Genomic DNA, 17583 nt, shown 5'->3' on the forward strand with positions numbered 1-17583 from the left:
AATGCTCTAGGTTCCTACTGAAACATGTCCTGGGCTGGGGACAGTTATGTTTTAAATCTGATCTGCTTCCCATTTGAGAAATAATGTGCCCTTTTCTTTTTAAATGAACAAACAAAACAAAAACAAACAAAGATACAGCTAACAGATTGGTGGTTACCAGAGGGAAAATAGGTTGGGATGGGTAAAAGAGGTGAAAGGGGTACATCTACACAATGGAATACTACGCTGCTGTAAAAAAGAAGGAACTCTTACCATTTGCAACAGCATGGGTGGACCTGGAGAGCATTATGTTAAGCAAAATAAGCCAGTTGGAAAAAGATAAGTATCACATGATCTCACTCATTTGTGGGATATAATGAACAACATAAATTGATGAACAAAAATAGATCCAGAGACATAGAAGAATAAAACAGACTGTCCAACCTCAGAGGGAAGGCAGGGTTAAGGGGGTCGGGGTAAGAGAACAACCAAAGGACTTGTATGAATGCACATAAGCATAACTCATGGACACAGATGGTAGAGGGGTGAGGGCATGTGCTGGGGGGTGGAAACAGCTGGAAAGAGGTCAATGGGGGAGGAGGGAAAGGAGACATATGTAATACTTCAAACCAGGGGTCCTCAAACTTTTTAAACAGGGGCCAGTTCACTGTCTCTCAGACCGTTGGAGGGCCGGACTATAGTTTAAAAAAAACTATGAACAAATTCCTATGCACACTGCACATATCTTATTTTGAAGTAAAAAACAAAATGGCAAAAACACCCACATGTGGCCCGCGGGCCGTAGTTTGAGGACGCCTGCTTTAAACAATAAAGAATTTAAATTTAAAAGAAAGGTGAAAGGGGTCAAAGGCATTGTGATGTGTAGTAACTAGGCTTTACTTTTGGGAGTGGTCACTTTGTAGTATATACAGATGTTGACTTATAATGCTATACACTTGAAACTTTAAAAAATAAAAATAAGTAAATGTGTCCTTTCAAATTTCTTCACCATCCTCATCACCATCTCCCGGCAGCACCATTCCCTAAATGACTGCTTGGGAGACCAAGGGGGAAGGTGCCGGGCAGGTAATCAATCTCACCTTGGCTTCTGAAGTGGGTTCCAAGAAGCACAGGCGATTCCCAAGGCCCTCGGCTGCCAGGCAGAACTTCCTCTGCTCCTTGTGAACGTTGGCGATGCATTGGAGAACCACTTCGTCTTCCTGCAGGAAGAATAGACACACAAATGTGAGTGGTCAGGGACCCCCCTCCCCATGCAGAACCAGGTCCCCCAGTCACCTTGCTTTGTCTTTATCAGGTACACCGAGAAGCACATGCTTTTGAATATTAAATAGATAAAGGAGACTTTTATTCACATGCCTGATTCACATGGTATTACTGAGTACCTCCCCTGATGAAGATTCTGCTATGGAGTCATCAGGAGCAAGTACATGGAGTGGACATACTACATACATATCCAGACAGCATAGGCCTCACTTGTAAAATGTATACAATGCACACAACCCAGATGAGCAGATCATTTCAACACTTGAGTGAATATGAAAGCAAATCTAAGCAATCTCTCCAGATATGAAATAAGACAATAAGATGTGATTGAGGGAAAAGAGAATACAGCAGAGATGGGAGGGAAGTGGAATTCATTGAGGGAAAGTCTGTTTTGTGTGGGGGGCTGTGGAGGAGGCAAGAGTCATGTTTTGTCAGGGGAGGGGGTGTATATAGCAGGTGACACATTTGCCAGATATGACAGAAGAAACCTGGAGGGTAACAGATGTTTTAGACATATGGGAAAGGAAGATTGAGACTCCTTGAAAGTTCAGATTAAAAGAAGAAATTGGAGGTCAAGTAGAGGAGTCATTCTAAATTCCTAGGGAAATACCTCCCTCCTATGCATCATTCTCAAAAGCAGCCTCTTAAAATTTCAGAGACCTTGTTTGAATTGCATCCTTCTTGTCGATGGTCAGAAACAAGACTCCATGTACACTGATATGATTTCTTCTTGCATAACTCTGCCTGAGGCTGAGAGGAAAACATTTCTTACCAATTCCTCCATTCTTGCTCCTTCAATCTATTCATCCATGCCCTGAATGCACCACTACTTGACTTTGAAATTCAAGCCTCAAAAAGATGTCAGGTGTGGCTAAGTTAAAGGAGTAACCAGAGATGACCAGTTTGGAGTTTCTTCCTTAGCTTCCCTCTCCTGTTCTCTCTTTCACCCCCATGTCCCCTGGTGTTAATGTTTGTCCAGGCAGATTAAATAGAAACAAGGTTTTATGAAATGGTGTCCACACTGTACTTAGCCATATGGAAAAATAAAACCCTTCCATCTGGTGGGAAGATGAGATTCAGTAGCACCAAACTCAAAGAGAGGTGTCTGCTGGTGCCCAGAGACTGGTCAGGGGCCACGGGGATATGAGAGAAGCCACAAATCACAGATGAAAATCATGTATGAAATGAAGATTGAGAGAAGGAAAAAGTTCCATGCTTCTGTTAGCACTGGAATGCCACTGCTCATCATTAAATTGAATCAGTAATAAATTCCAGAGCCTCTGGTTATAGTGAAGTCAGAATTCATGGTCTTCATTTGAACTGAGACAGAAGAAAACTCTAGAACATCACTGCTTTCAAAACGTGGATTCAGTGAAACCTCTGAAGAGAATAAATACTTTCCCCAGGTGGAGTCTCCCCCAGATCCTAGAATGACCAGAAGCAATACTATCCTCCTAAAGGGCATGGGCATTGTGGAGTGCTTGTAGCTGTCAAAATGATTGAGAGGTGCTACATGCATTGCGAAGCAGGGGTAGTGCGAGTTAAATGGTCTGTACTGTAGTCTTCAAAACATATAATTTTTCTGTCCAAAAATGTCAAGAGGACCCCCTATTGGGAAATATTAAATATCTAACACCTACACACAATTCACCGAAATAAACAGGCATTTGAAAATCACAGAAGCGTGATTGTGAGCCAGACTTTCATGACCCGGTGAAAGTCAAAAAAGTTTTCTCTTCAGAATTTGTCTAAAGAATCTCTTTCCATGATCTTATTTCCCATGTCCTTTCCACCCAAAGGAGCCCAAAATACATTGGCTTGACCTTGCACTAGCTGCTTCGAGTCTCTATGTGTCTTCTGAAATGTACCTGTCCTATAATTCACATCCTCATAACCCAGGCTGCCAATCAGCTAATGCAATGAGGGAACCTGCTCTGGCTCAATAACCATTTGCTGAAGAGCAGTCCAGCACAAATCCTTCCCTAGGTCATCACTCAGGGCCACACACAGATGGGTATGGGATTTGGAGCCAGATTTACCCTCTCCAAACACTTTCACTGCTCCCCACCTGCTGTCTGGAACTGTATGCTCAGTGCTGACCTGGCTATAGGCACCACCTGGAGTGGCAGCCTGTACCAGACAGCAGCTATTATCGCCACAAACCTTTAAGAAACAGACATCTGGAGCCTTCAAATGCACAACACTGAAATCTTTGCACCACAGTTCCTTTTGGATAAGTTAATTCAACCTCATTTCTTCTCTCACTCCCTAGTAAAGCACAGAACACAAGCCTCTCCAGCTACCCGTCCTACCTAGTTTACTCATTCTTGTACCAATGTATACTTCCTCTTCTTCTATGATCTACCGTCCTTTCTCCCTTTGCTTTAAACCAAGCCTTTGAAATTGGTTTAAAATGGGAATTCCAGAGAATACCATTTCCAAGGAAGCCCCTTTAGCTGCAAATTCTTCCATATTTGGTATCACCCCAGAAGACTGTGTTCTCCCCACATTCCCCAGTGTCAAATTCAGATTGGTACTTTTTTACTCAGGTGCAAAAACTCTTATGTTTTGAAGTAGGTGATAGCTAATCTCCACATCTTCTTTGGAAATTTATCAACAGCCTAGTTACCACTTATCTGACACTTAATGACAATAAAATATCTGATAAAATTTTTGGTTAATAAAAAAATTAGGTGAATTAGATTATGTAGGTTTCAAGTGCACAAGTCTATAATATATCACCTGTATATTGCATTGTGTTCACCAACCAAAGTCAAGTCTCCTTCCATCACCATGTATTTGACCCCCTTTACCTTCTTCTACCTTCTCCCACCTCCTCTTTCCCTCTGGTAATCCCATACTGTTGCCTGTGACTATGAGTTTTTGTTTGTTTGTCTTATTTGTTCAATTGTTGTGCTCTGTTTTATATCCCACATATGAGTGAAATCATATAGTTCTTGACTTTCTGAAGAATGATAGATTTTTTGATAGAGAAAATATCACAACTCTGGGGGTTTGTTCCACTAAAAATTTATGTGTTTTTGTATTATATGTTTAGCTTTTTTGAATTCTGATTTCACTGGAATAAGACCAAAAATTTTTCCCTTTTTTGTAGTACCCACAGCAGATTCAACTCAGTCAATATCAAATAACTACACCTCCCATCTATAAGAGAAAGAGAAACAAACTAAAGAGAAGAAAGTGCTAGGTCGGAGGGCACAATAATCAGTAATGGTAAGACTTTTCAAACCCATTCTCATCCTTAAGGGCGAGGGGTGAAAATCTCTTAAGTCCCCAGGAAACAATATCTATAAGATCACAAAGGTTTTTCTGCTTTCTACCAAGGAATTCTAAGGTCCCTGACTGAGTTTTAAGGTGCCCCCCACCCAGTTGAGTTCTCCCTCCCACCTCCAGCCTTATCTCTCCTTCATTCCTATTACCTTACTGTCTCCCAAGTAAGTCTTGCTCTGCCTCCATAAAATGCTGCCTCTTGAAAACCCCTCCATTCCTTTATTCAATTCCTCTGGTTTTCCTACCATTCTGATGGAGCCTTCCCATGTTCTCTTTCTTTTGCCTCCTGTAAATATAAGAATTACCCAAGAGTAGGTCCTTGTCATTTCCCCTTAGCCAGCTCATCCATTCCTTAGGCTTCCAGTTTTATTCTCAGGAGTTGTTATGTCATCTTTACCTCCAACCTGGTGATATTCTAAGGTTCCAAACCTTCACCTATTCTTAACCACGTCCATGGATTTTTGAACACCTCAATATGTCGCAGTGCACTGACAGGTTTCCTTTGCAGTCTGTTTTTATGCTCCCTATGTTTGTTAAGGACACACTTAACCTCTTAGCAACCCAGACTCAAACATCATCTCCTGTCTCTGAGTCTCCTTCCCTTCCTCCTATAGCAAATGGGCCAGGGGAAGGAGAGACTGGAGATCTAAAAACCAAGTCAAGGCTTCTATAACACCAGAGCATTCTTCCTCTGATTTGTTGCCAGAGGGATAGCTCTGACATTATCATTTTCCTGCTGAAAATCCATAAAGGCACTCTTGCCACTATCCACATAACAAATACAAAATTCTTAAACTAGCACTCGATGGCCTTCACTTTCCTACCTATTTCCCCAACTTTTTCCCTATACTAGTAGAACTCCTAGGTGTTCTCTACCTCCATACCTTTACTCATGCTATCTCTAATTCTAAAGCTACCCTGTTTTGCCCCTTTTTTCCATATTCATATATTACCTATCCTCCCAAGCTTAGCTCAAATCCCACCTTCTTTCATGAAACCCAAGTAATCTCTCTTCTCTGAACTTTCATAACAATATTACCAGACTCTTGTATTATGCTTATTTACATGCATGCCTTATCCCCACTATACTAGGTAATTTGAAATGGCTAACATTTACTGATCTCTGACTCTCTGACAGGCAATGTACTTTATGCGCAATAACCTATTTAAGTTCAGATAAATACTATTATATAGGTACTACTGTTATCTCCACTTGACAAACAGGGAGCCCTTATACAGAGCAGTTAAGTAATTGTCTAAGATCTCATGCAGTCCATGTAGTCTGCATCCATGCCCTCTCTCCTACTCCACTCAGCTGCCTCTGTAACCCTGGGAGGCAGGGTCCACATCGGGTTCATGTTTACACTTATCAGATTTCTCACTAGCATAATAGTTTATGCACATTACACATCCAATTGTCATTTATTAAATGGGTGTATTTTTACCTTGTAATGCCAGTTAATTATAAACTCTGTTAGAGCAGAAAACTGCTTCCCCATCCAAGCTGGGAACATAATGTTTGGTAAACACATGCTGACTGACTGTGATATGGAATAAGAATAAAATAAGAGATTTCTCCACTCTCAGCCATATAACAAGAGTTATTATGAAAAGGGTCACTGTTTCATTGATGAGTCAGAAATGAATAAAAAAAGAACAGATGTTGGCATAAAAAAGTAATGAGGAATAAGCAATAATGATGCTTTGGAGTTTATTTCAAACATTTTTAGTCTGTTTCTTAATTATTATTATTGATAACTAGAGGCCCGGTGCACGAAATTCATGCACAGGGGGCAGGGTCTCCTCAGCCCAGCCTGCACACTCTCCAATCCAGGACCCCTTGGGGGATGTCCGACCTCCCTGTCACAATCCGGGACCACTGGCTCCTAACTGCTCACCTGCCTGCTTGCCTGATGGCACCTAACATCATTAGAGCTCATTCTAAGGCTTTTCCCCCTACTGGCCTGGTCACCCCCAACTGCTCCCCTTGCAGGCGTAGTCATTCCAAACTGCCCCCCTCCACTGGCCTGGTTGCCCCCAACTGTCCCCACCCCCCCGCTGGCCTGGTTGCCCCTTAGTGCCTCCCCGCCAGCCTGGTCGCCCCCTTACTGCACCCTCTGCCGGCCTAGTCACCCCTAACTGCCCCCCCTGCCAGTCTGGTTGCCCCCAACTTCCCCCCCTGTGGGCCTGGTAGCCTCATGCAGCCTGCTGTTCGGTCATTTGGTCGCCCCTCACTAACCCCCCTGCCAGCCTCGTCACCCCACACAGCCTGTTTGGTCATCCGTTCGGTTATTTCGGATGTGATGGTCACTTAGCCTTTTATATATATAGATGATATTAACTATTCATTCTATATTGGACACTCTGCTGAGATGTCCCCCTAGATTGTTTAATATTCACAACAACACAACTATTTTAAGAATGGGGAAACCAAAGCTCAGAGGAATTAGGCAATTTTAATGAATGAATATTTAATGAAGTTATATGTGCCATCATAGTATGCATTTCAGTGTAATCCTTACAATCGGTAGGTACTAATATATATACATTCTTTTTTAAATTTTATTTTATTGTTTAAAGTATTACATATAGTAGTACATATATATTCTTTTTTCCCCCATTGACCTTTCCCCCAGCCTCCCCTACCCCCTTTCACACACTAATATATATACTTTCAAAATGGAGATAAAGAAGTTGAAGTACAGAGTGTATGATGCAGCACGTAAGTAATAGAACTTGACCTTGAACCTAGGGCTATCTTAATTGGAAGCCAGACCTCTTTCCCATGGTGCCAAACTGGCTCTCTTAACCCCAAGAGACTGATCTTCGCAATAAGTCTGAATTCATGTCTTCCTGACTCTAAGGCATGGTGATGATGCTGATAAAAATAGATAGTTTCCAGCCTCTCACATGGCCATACAACACTGCAAAGTAACCCAACCACAGAGCACAATGCCAGAGAGAACAGCCAGGGAGCTAAAAATCCTATAAAACAACATTTTTCTGTGCCCAATGACTACAATACTACAAGGAGTGAACATCATCTCAAAACTTGTAGCAGAAGGGGAAAATGATTAAAATCCAATGTATATTGTATGTCAGCATCCCTCCAAGCTATTCAGTATGCAAGCACCAGCTATTCCTGTTATAGATTCAGCTTGTGATGGTGTTGAGTGATTGTCCCTGGACATGAATATACAGTTTTTGGCTCTCTTTGCTTAGATTTCATATTATTATCACAGGTCAGCTCTGACAAAGTAAAGCTTTTACTATAGCCCTCCTCTAGCTATAACTTGAAAATGAATGGAACTTGCCTATTCTATCCCTGTCGCTTCTTTCTTACACCCTGGCTCATAGCCCAAGGCCAGAACAAGCTTGTTTGCCATCTCTGAGTTGATGGCTGGGGACACCGTGGTTCTCTCTCTTCTCTCTGGGTCATTTGTAAAGAACTTTTTGGAGCAAAACAAAATGGCTGACAGTCCTATTTAAGGTATATCATTCTGCAGCTGATGACAGCCCTATAGTTAGATCTGCACATCACTGGTACCAAGAAGCTCGTGAGCAGGGAGCACGTGGGACAGAGTGCAGGCCAGCAGATTTCATGGCCCACATTTAAGTGCAGAGGAAAATCCATAGTCATTTATTGCTTTAAAAATGGAAGATGTGTCTTAGCCACTCATCCTGAACATCAGGGATAATTTTAGAGAACTGATGCTAAAATATATTTAGCATATAACAAAGACATAGGTGAAAGAGCTCATTCTAAGGCTTTTCCCAAAAGCACCTCTTGAAAAAAATAAGGGCTTTTGGATGATGAGACTATTTATCCCCATTTTCCCACAAGGATTACTGACACAGGTGGCTACTTGTATATTCTAAATAGCAATCATTTTGACTATTTGCTTCCTTAGATTCTGAGCTCCTGGGGGCAGGAGACTCTCATTTCTCTGTGAACTCTCAGTGTTTAGCATAGTGTTTGGTACTGAGTAGAAAAGCACAAATATTTGTGAAAATAATGAAAGAACTGTATATATTTTTAAAACAACTAATACAATTAACAAAATAATTATGCATCAAATTGCATAATAAAGATCCTTTTTCACATTTTCTTACTCATAGTGTCTGGGATACCAACATGGAAATAATTGGGATTACATGAAGGGATCTATTATACCCTATTTGCTTCCACAATGGCTCATGAGACACACAAATATTCTTAATCTAATTTAAAAAATTATGAAGCCAAAGGTTATACATAAAGGAAGAGGCTAACTAGTCCCATGTCCAGTTCTCAGAGACTGACAATATATTGTGTCCCTGGGACATCTCTAGAAATTCTTATGGTTTTTGAATTGGTCAAAAATTAAGAGTGGCTCCAATTTCTGGTTCTTTGCTATTCATTGATTGTTGCAAAATTTAGTGAAATAGAAATTTCAGAATTTCAAGAGACAAAGTTGATATACTCTATAATTCCTTTCTTGTTTAAATTCTTTACTCATTTGTCTTATAGGGTGAATATACTTTCTTTTGCTTTTCCCTCCTGTATAGTAGCAGCTCCTTCTCAGTGTCCTTGGCTGGCTCATCCTTACATTCCCCTCTTCAATGCTGAAATAGTGCTCCAGGGATACTCCTCAGGCTTCTCTTTACCTGTACTGCCCCCCTCATGATCTCATGGCTTTGAAAACCATGTGTATACGGAGGACACTCAAATTTGTATCTTTTGCATAATTTTCAAATTTGCTCAAACTTCTCTGAACTCCAGACTCATTATCTCCAATTGCTTATTTAACATTTCAATGTGGGTGTCTAATTGACATCTCAAGTTCAGTATGTGCAACATCTGACTCCTGATCATCTCTCCCAAGTATGTTCTCCCTGTAGTCTGTTCTATATTAAGACATGACAACTCCATTCTTCAGGTGGCTCAGGAAAAAAAGATTTTTTAAAAATGGAAAACATCTTAGAGTCATATTGACCCCCTTTTTTCTCCTCCCCTCACATCCACAGATCCTACCCATTCTAGCTTCAAAACACATCCAATTGGATCGCCTTACATCCTCTTCACCACCACTTGGCTCCTGCCATCATCTATTAACACGATTATTGCAATCACCTCTGAACTTGTTTCCCACTCATATTTCTTCTCTACACTGTATCCAGAGGGAGGTTTTGAAAATATAACTGAAATCTCCACTACTCAGAACTCTCCAGTGGCTTCTCGTCTTACTCAGGAAAAAGGCAGAATTCTTTCTGTGATCTATGAGGTCCTAAAAATACGCCCACTTTCCACAATCTCTCTTCCATCATTCTTTTGCTTGCTTAGCGTCAGCTGCACTGGCCTCCTTCTAGGAGTTCAAATCTTTGAAGCATGACTCTTCTTCAAACCCTTTGCCCATAATGCTCTTCTGCCAGATACTGGTAGGGCTCCCTTCCTCATTTCCTTTAGGATCTGCTCAGTGCCTTTTTTTCCAACTTCACTTACCACCTAAAATATATATATTTACTTGTTTCTTATCTCTCTTCTCCTTTATTAGAACACTAGAGGCCCAGTGCACGAAATTTGTGCATGGGGGAGGGGTCCCCACGGCCCAGCCTGCACCCTCTCCAATCCAGGACCCCTCGGGAAATGTCCGACTGCCGGTTTAGGCCCAATCCCCCTAAACCAGCAGTCGGACATCCCTCTCACAATCCAGGACCGCTGGCTTCTAACTGCTCATGCCTGCCTGCCTGATCACCCCTAACTGCCCCCCCTGCTGGCCTGGTCGCCCCCAACTGTCCCCCGCCCCTGCCTGGTTGCCCCTGCTGTTCGTTTGATCGTCCCTCACTAACCCTCCTGCCAGCCTGGTTGCCCCATGCAGCCTGCTCTTTGGTCATTACTGTTACTGTGACGGCATCCCGGACAATTTGCATATTTCCCTATTATTAGTATAGATAACCCTTGTGGACACTGTTTTGCTCACTACTATATCCCCAATGCCTAAAACAATGCCCAGTACATGGTAGGCACTCAAATAGTTACAGAATGATAGACTACTCATTTTTCTCTCTATTAAGTACAATGCCCACAAAAATTTAAATATTCATTATACTCTTTTATTTCTTTATGGGAAGTGACAAGCAATCCTCAGTCTCTGCTGGAGGGACCCACAGCCTGTAGGACCCTTTCTGCTCTAGCAACCAGAGGAAGGTTCTGTTCTCTCTTTATACCTCTCCCCATTGCCAAGAAGGCAGAGTTTGGGGCTTGATTATAAAATCTACTCAGCCTCTCCCATGGATGGATCCCTTTGGAACTTGCAGTGAAGCGAGCTAAGAGATACACATGCCTTGCCCTAAATTGATTAGAGAGACAAGCAGGTACTAGGGTTTACATATGTAACTAATTCCCTGTCATGTCAAACATGCTCTTACCTGACATGGAAGAATTCAGTGGCCTACAACATGTCCTCCTAGAAGCAATGGTCAATTTGTAAAATTTTCTATTCTCATAGAATAGACAAATAGTGACTTGGTTGGTACCAAGGGAATTTCAGGCCCATAAGATGTTTTTCTTTTAAAAAATCAATTTCTTCCAACTGCTACAAAAAGGTTTTCTATAGAATTGTAATATCAGTATTTTGAATACTTCTATCCCAACCCAATGAGAACACATCAGGTAGTGACCACACCTAGGTGCATGCCCACACTCCTTTGGTTTCTTTCTCCTTTAGGCATATCGTTCAGGGAGAGGAACGAATGGGGAAAAATACTAATGCAAATCACAATGGTCCATGTCTAACCTCAGAGGTAGCAAGGGTTGATAATAAACTTACAGAAGGAAAATTCAGGTCTCTGGATCTAACATTGCCCTGAACCTGATTTTATAAAGGAGATTTGACCAGGAAGCTTCAACTTCCCAGTTTTATATTATAAATGCTGATGTTTGCACTGAGTCTCCACCTTGATGCAATCTAAGCCCTGTGACCCCAGAAAGACACAAAGAGCATTCTGATTCTACCACAGCACTACTGAGAGACCTTGATGAAACTGCACAACGATACCTGTATTTTTATGTTATTAGATTTATTCTTTACTTTTAAGTAAATTTCCTTTACTTGTATCAATGGTTCCAGAACCTTTGGCTTCTAAGTTGAGGCATGCAATTCCCTTAGCCATGCAATTCACCTGTGACAGCCCACCCACTTATAGCCTGATCTTCTGACGATACCTATACTGATGGGAGTGAGCCATGTTACCATCTGCTCTTCTTTCTAGAGAATAAAGTAAGTATTGATGTTCTTTTTACTTATATAAGGCAGTGCCTCAGGCAGGGTACTTTTGGGAATTTTCTCCTTTAAGATTTGTAGAAAAAAGAAATGAAATGAAAATACGCAACATGTAGGACACACTCAGATACTCTGTGTATGTGCATAATCACACCAATTTACTGAAAGCCAGAACAAAGCATGCAGCAATTTCCACACAAAATCTAATAGCTATGAACACTGTGCCTTTCTCAAAAAGGATTCTGATAATGTTAGTAGATCTTAATGAATTTAATGGGCTGACATTTAGATAGGTAAGTCTTTGAAAACAGATCACTTAAAAGGCAAAAGAAGTGTTTTTATAATTGAATGGTACATAAAGCCGTATGAACTGTCCAGGACTCATTTCTTTAAAAATCATCCATTTCTTCCAGGTCCATTCAGAACTAAGTCATACATCCATGAGAAAAGTATTTGCATGCCTACTGATGTTCCAGATTCTGTCTCATGACCTGGGGTACAGTGGTGAACAAGACAGGCCAGGGATCTGTCCTCCTGGAGCCTCCCTGTTCTTTTTGAACATACAGAGTCAAACTGGCTTGTGGTTTGCAGAAATGATATCATTTAAGACCAGAAAAATCTATGACAGAGACGAGAATGCAGGGAGGGATGTCTGAGCTACTTCTGTTTCCTCCCTGACTGTTTTTCTGCCCCAGGAAGAGTTCCCATGTATATGATTCTATTAGAGGTGTCCCCCTCTACATAGTAACTCTTGGAATTCTTGTCTAAATCCCTCTTTTCCAGAATTCTTGTTTCTATCCCCAAATCCAGAAAAGGATTTGTTTGTTTGTATCCCTAATGCCTACCAGAAGGCAAACATGCCACGAATGCTTGTCAATTGAAAGGAATGAAAGTCAGGAGAAATAGTGGATCAGAATGTGCGTCAAATCTAAGTGAAAATCTAGAGACTGGGTTCCCCAAAAGCTGGGAATCAAAACCAGACACTGCCAGGGATCCTAGGTCCTGCCTCATGGAGAGTCAGCGGACCCTGGAAAACCAAGCTTATTTCTACGGACAGGACTACTTCTCAACACCACGTCCTGTGGCTGGGCTCAGGGCTTAGCTCTCAGTCTCATATGGGGTTAAGTAGGCTATTGTGCGCAGCAACTGCCTGCACTTGAGGATTTCGATTCCGCCAGGCTCTTTCTATCAGGACACAATGAATTAACAGCACAAGGGAAGTCACCTGCGGGCAGGCCACTCAAATATAAGGAGATTGCACCCGGCACTGGTGTAAGCACTTTATATTTCATAAAATCTTCATCAAATTAGTTATCATTATGCCCACTGTTGGTGCCCAGGGCAGGCTTCCCCAAGACATCCCACAATGGCATAGTGATTATTCAGAATTAAAATCCCTAGAGAAGCAGCAGGAGTGAGAGGAGCTCTCTGACTCTCCTCTGTTCCCCTAAATGCAGCAAACAAATCTGCCACGGGATAGGTGCCCTCCCTGCTCCTGAGGGCTGAAAGACAACCTTATCAGGAGAGTTAAAAAATCCAGAGTCAAGAAGCCTATAAAAACAAACCTTGTAATGCCTTCACTAATTTACTTCCCCAGCCCAAACCTTGCACAGGTTCCTTTCTAATGAGCAGCAACTTTTTTTGTCCTGTCAAGTTCTTGCGAATTTCTTGCTTTTTTGTCTAAAAAGTATTAAAGGCTGCCCAGTTTGATCATTTCTTTGAGTCTCATTTTATGATGTCAGCATCTTATTATTCTCCCACGTGCACATATTAACTTGGTTTCTCTCCTGTTAATCTAGTCTTGTGTCAATTTTATCATTTTATTATTAGTCCACCTGTAGGACTAATAATAAAATTAATCCTCCCTCTCCCTGACAGTTTTGATGAGCCAGCCAGGAGAACTTCCCAGCTGGAAAAGTGATTTTTCTGAGACAACTGCAGCTAAGAGATCTGGGTGTCTGACAATTCAGCAGGCAAACGGGTAAGCTTTTCTTTCCTTCTTTAGCTCCTAAGATCTTTATCTGAGGGTCTGGTTTAAAAAAGAAAAAGAAAAAAAATTTGTCTCTTTCTAAATTTAGACTAGCAGGAGAAAGCATTGGTGAAACTAGTTTCTTAGGCAAATGCAACTCCAGTAAAGATTTGGTTTGATATTCTCAAGATCCATCCATGTTGTTGCAGATGCAATAGTTCATCTTTGATTCCCTGTGTTTTGAAACAGCCCCCTTATCTTTCTTAGGCTAACTCTGGCAATGAACTTTTGGAACTAATGAGGGCTGCATCCTTTGCATTCTTATGAGATGCCTCTTGTGTCTTTGGTTAAGCCATAAAAGGTCTATAGGTTTGAGTCGCTATTAAGATGAATAAATCATGCCCCTGAATGGTTAGATATTGATCCTGAATTGGAAAAACTTCAAAATTGAGAAGAAAAAAAATCTTTAAAGAGGTCTCATATTGATATAATGGCTAACCATTAAGACTCTCTTAATAAAATTGGACAGAAATTAAAACAAAAATCAAAGTTGACTCATCTCCTTTCCTATTTGCCTTCTGACATTTGTAGATATTTGTAAAAAATCAGGACATTGGAAGAATAATTGCCGAGTACTTAAAAAGAAAAAGGGGGTAAAATGATATGACAGTTTGACTTAAAGACTCTCTAACAAGATAAAAGAACAGAAATGAGATTTTAAACCCAACATAAATTCCTTAAAACATACACACACGAAAAATAAAAAAACCTGCCCAAATATCATTCTACAGGTAAAGACAGTTCAGCTAGGCTCATATATGTTAAGTGACTGCAAGGAGTCAGATGGCGATTTTTTCAGTGCATCCATTATTCATTAATTTATTAAGTATTCATTAAATGCCTATTATACGCCATGCACCGCTAGGTCCTGAGAATACAAAAATACATCAAAGCTAGAAAGTGGCTATTTAAATCCAGTTCAGTGCAACTTTAAAACCTAAGTTCTTCCAACTATACTAAAGTTCCTCTTGTGAAGAAAGTGTTTCAGTAGCTCCTATAATTGACACTCCCCGCCACCACTTAGTGATGCAGCCTTTCAAGTTCTCACCTTGTTGGGGGGCAGGGGGAAGGCTCCAGCTGGAAGCTTCTTCTTTCTTAAATAACAGATAAACACTCAACTGTTTCTCAATGTTCTATCAAATTAGCATACAACTTCCAGCCCCTGGGCCATTCTCTCTGCTCCCCTCCCCAATCATGGCCACACTCCTACCCCTAAGCCCTGCCATAAAAATTCCTGAGCAGCCACTACATCCTATGAACAGATGAAGAAAATGCAAGTATCCTCCTGCAACAAAAGTCTTCAGAGCTCTTGGCCAACCCAAAAGCTAATGAAAACCCAATAAAATTAAAAGCATATGAGATGGGGTTATTCAATTAATTTAAGCCTCATTACTTGATTCATTTTGCTACAGAGACTAGAAGATACACCAGATCCTTCAGATGAAAAAAAAAAAAAAAAAAAAAAAAAAAGGATAACTTCCAAACAGCAATGTCTGGCTCTGAATCCTTACTTGCAATAATTTCAATCTCAGTCATGTTTGGGGAAACTTTATTCTCCCTATGGCTACGTAATTCCATGAGATTCACATATTCCATGAAATTTGGAGCAAAGCATGTCCATCAAGATTGCTGCGGAGATGCCCCTTGTCCAGATCTGTGTGGTCCATCTGATGACAAGTATCCACTGCTTCTTTAATATTATTATCCACAGAGAATGTGGAACCCAAGTCCTCATGCACCTTGGCCCTCACAGGCCTCCCATCTCCCAGGTGGAGTATATGTGCAGGGGTGCAGTTCTCTGCTACCTGTGAAACCCCCACTTTTCTCTCCATCCTCTGAAGCAAGGCTTTCCCAGGTTTGGCCACTTAGCCTTACACTGTTCAAGCCTCATGGTCCATTCGCCACTAGGACCACCCAAATTTTCACCTCCATGAGACTTTGGAAAACAAGTCTCAGTTCCAGTCCAAGATAAAAAGAAGCCCCAGATCTCTAGGACACAAAGCACTTGTCTTGGGGAGAAAGCAAAGGAAGAACTAATTCATTTTTATTCTATATTTTTTCCTGAAATTCTCTTGACTTTGATAAGTTTACAGGGAGACAAAATAAACCTGGCTCTACTGTAGAGCAGTGGGGCTAAACCCCATGTACACATGAAAATCCTCTGGAGCACTTTAAAAATATACTGATGCCTGGGCCCCACCCCAGTTCAAATGAATGGGAATCTCTGGGGAGGGGTTCTGGGTGCAGGTAATTAAGCTCTCCCCAGGTGACTCAGGTCAGAGGTAACAGCTGGGAAAATCAGCGTAGGCTGGCAGATATCCTCTCCAGGTATGTAATCACAAAAAGACACTTCCATTTTAGATGCAATAAAAGGAAAATAGTGGGGGAAAGATAAGGTATGGCCTCATTTCCTTTTAATCAAGGATCCCAAAGAGGCCACTATGGACTCAAGACCCTCCAATCAACAAAGCCTATACCATGTGCATGCCCCTCATTAGTTGTATTCCTCTAGAACAGAGGTGGGGAACCTTTTTTCTGCCAAGGGTCATTTGGATATTTATAACATCATTATCTGGCCATACAAAATTGTTAATTTAAAAATTAGCCTGCTATATTTGGTCAGACATTTAAATAATTCACCCCTAATGCCTTGGCAAGGCCAGACCTAATGATTTCGTGGGCCTTATATGGCCCACAGGCCGTACGTTCCCCACTCTGCTCTAGAACATAGCCTGACTCTTTTCCTCTTTCTTTCCAGGCCTTTATAATGTTGCCTCATAAGATTTTTCCCTGAGTACAGGGACTAGGAAGATGATCTGTCAGCTATAAGTAAGCAGGAGAAACTAATATCTCACAGACTTTTCCAAAACTAGAGAATTCTAAATATACAATGGACCAAGAAGTTTGAAACAGAAAACTAGCCAACCAACCAGCAAGTACCTGTGGAATGCCCTCAATGTCCCTGGCACTATCTGTGCCATGATACTTGAGGATCCTTCCTCTCCCTTCCCAACCCACTCCTAAACACTCCTTGAAAAGTGTGAATAACTTCAAAAGAGGGCAAGTGAAACTATTTTGAATGAATAAAACTCTTTCTATTCCCTAGAGAAACTGAAGTGCTTTATAGCTGGGGTTAATTGAGCCTCAACATGTATAAGGGAACTGTTCACAGTGATTTTGGAAAAGAATCAAGGTTTCCTGCTCTCTCTTCAATAACACATTTCCTTTTCAGTGGCAGAAGTCAGAATATCTAAACAATGCTCCAAAGTTAGCCCATCTTACTTTTTCTTAGGCACATATTTTCTACCTGGAAATAGGGAAAGGACAATTTTAGCCTTCTTTTCAAAATGTAGGAAATATATACGTTTGGTATCATACCTAATTAAATAATTTGCATGATACAGAATATACTTCAAACTTTTGAAATCATAGCTCATCTTCAGGTAGCTATCCATGTGCTGAACACAAGCAACATTCTGTTCACTATGCAGTGTTTATGGTCCTAGGGATTGAGAGCCTTTCCTTTAATAATTTTAGGTTGTAAGTCCTTGAGCCAATTTAGAATTAATCACCAATATTTGCTCTTTTTCTATAAAGCAGATCAGTGATACAGAAAGGCCCCTATTTTTTCCTGGAGGGCACTAATTGTAGCTCTGATGATTGCTGATTCAACCTTGACCCACTAAAACAGTACAGAGTAGACCACACCAGTAACAGCCAAAAACAGTACCCATCTCT

The 17583-nt window shown here is 41.1% G+C and overlaps 1 protein-coding gene across 3 annotated transcripts in view; it reads right to left on the reverse strand.

Moving 5' to 3' along the window:
• RYR3 (ryanodine receptor 3) overlaps positions 1–17583 on the reverse strand; it is a gene marked incomplete at its 5' end in the record, with an annotated part of 535717 nt that overhangs the window by 363622 nt on the left and 154512 nt on the right. For all 3 annotated transcript variants that reach the window (XM_079768748.1, XM_079768746.1, XM_079768747.1), the window contains one exon: positions 1080–1199. In XM_079768748.1, the coding sequence (XP_079624874.1) occupies positions 1080–1199 (120 nt within the window). The remainder of the gene's footprint in view (positions 1–1079; positions 1200–17583) is intronic.

Source organism: Cnephaeus nilssonii, assembly GCF_951640355.1.
Source record: "Cnephaeus nilssonii genome assembly, chromosome: 4".
Classification (NCBI taxonomy): Eukaryota; Metazoa; Chordata; class Mammalia; order Chiroptera; family Vespertilionidae; genus Cnephaeus; species Cnephaeus nilssonii.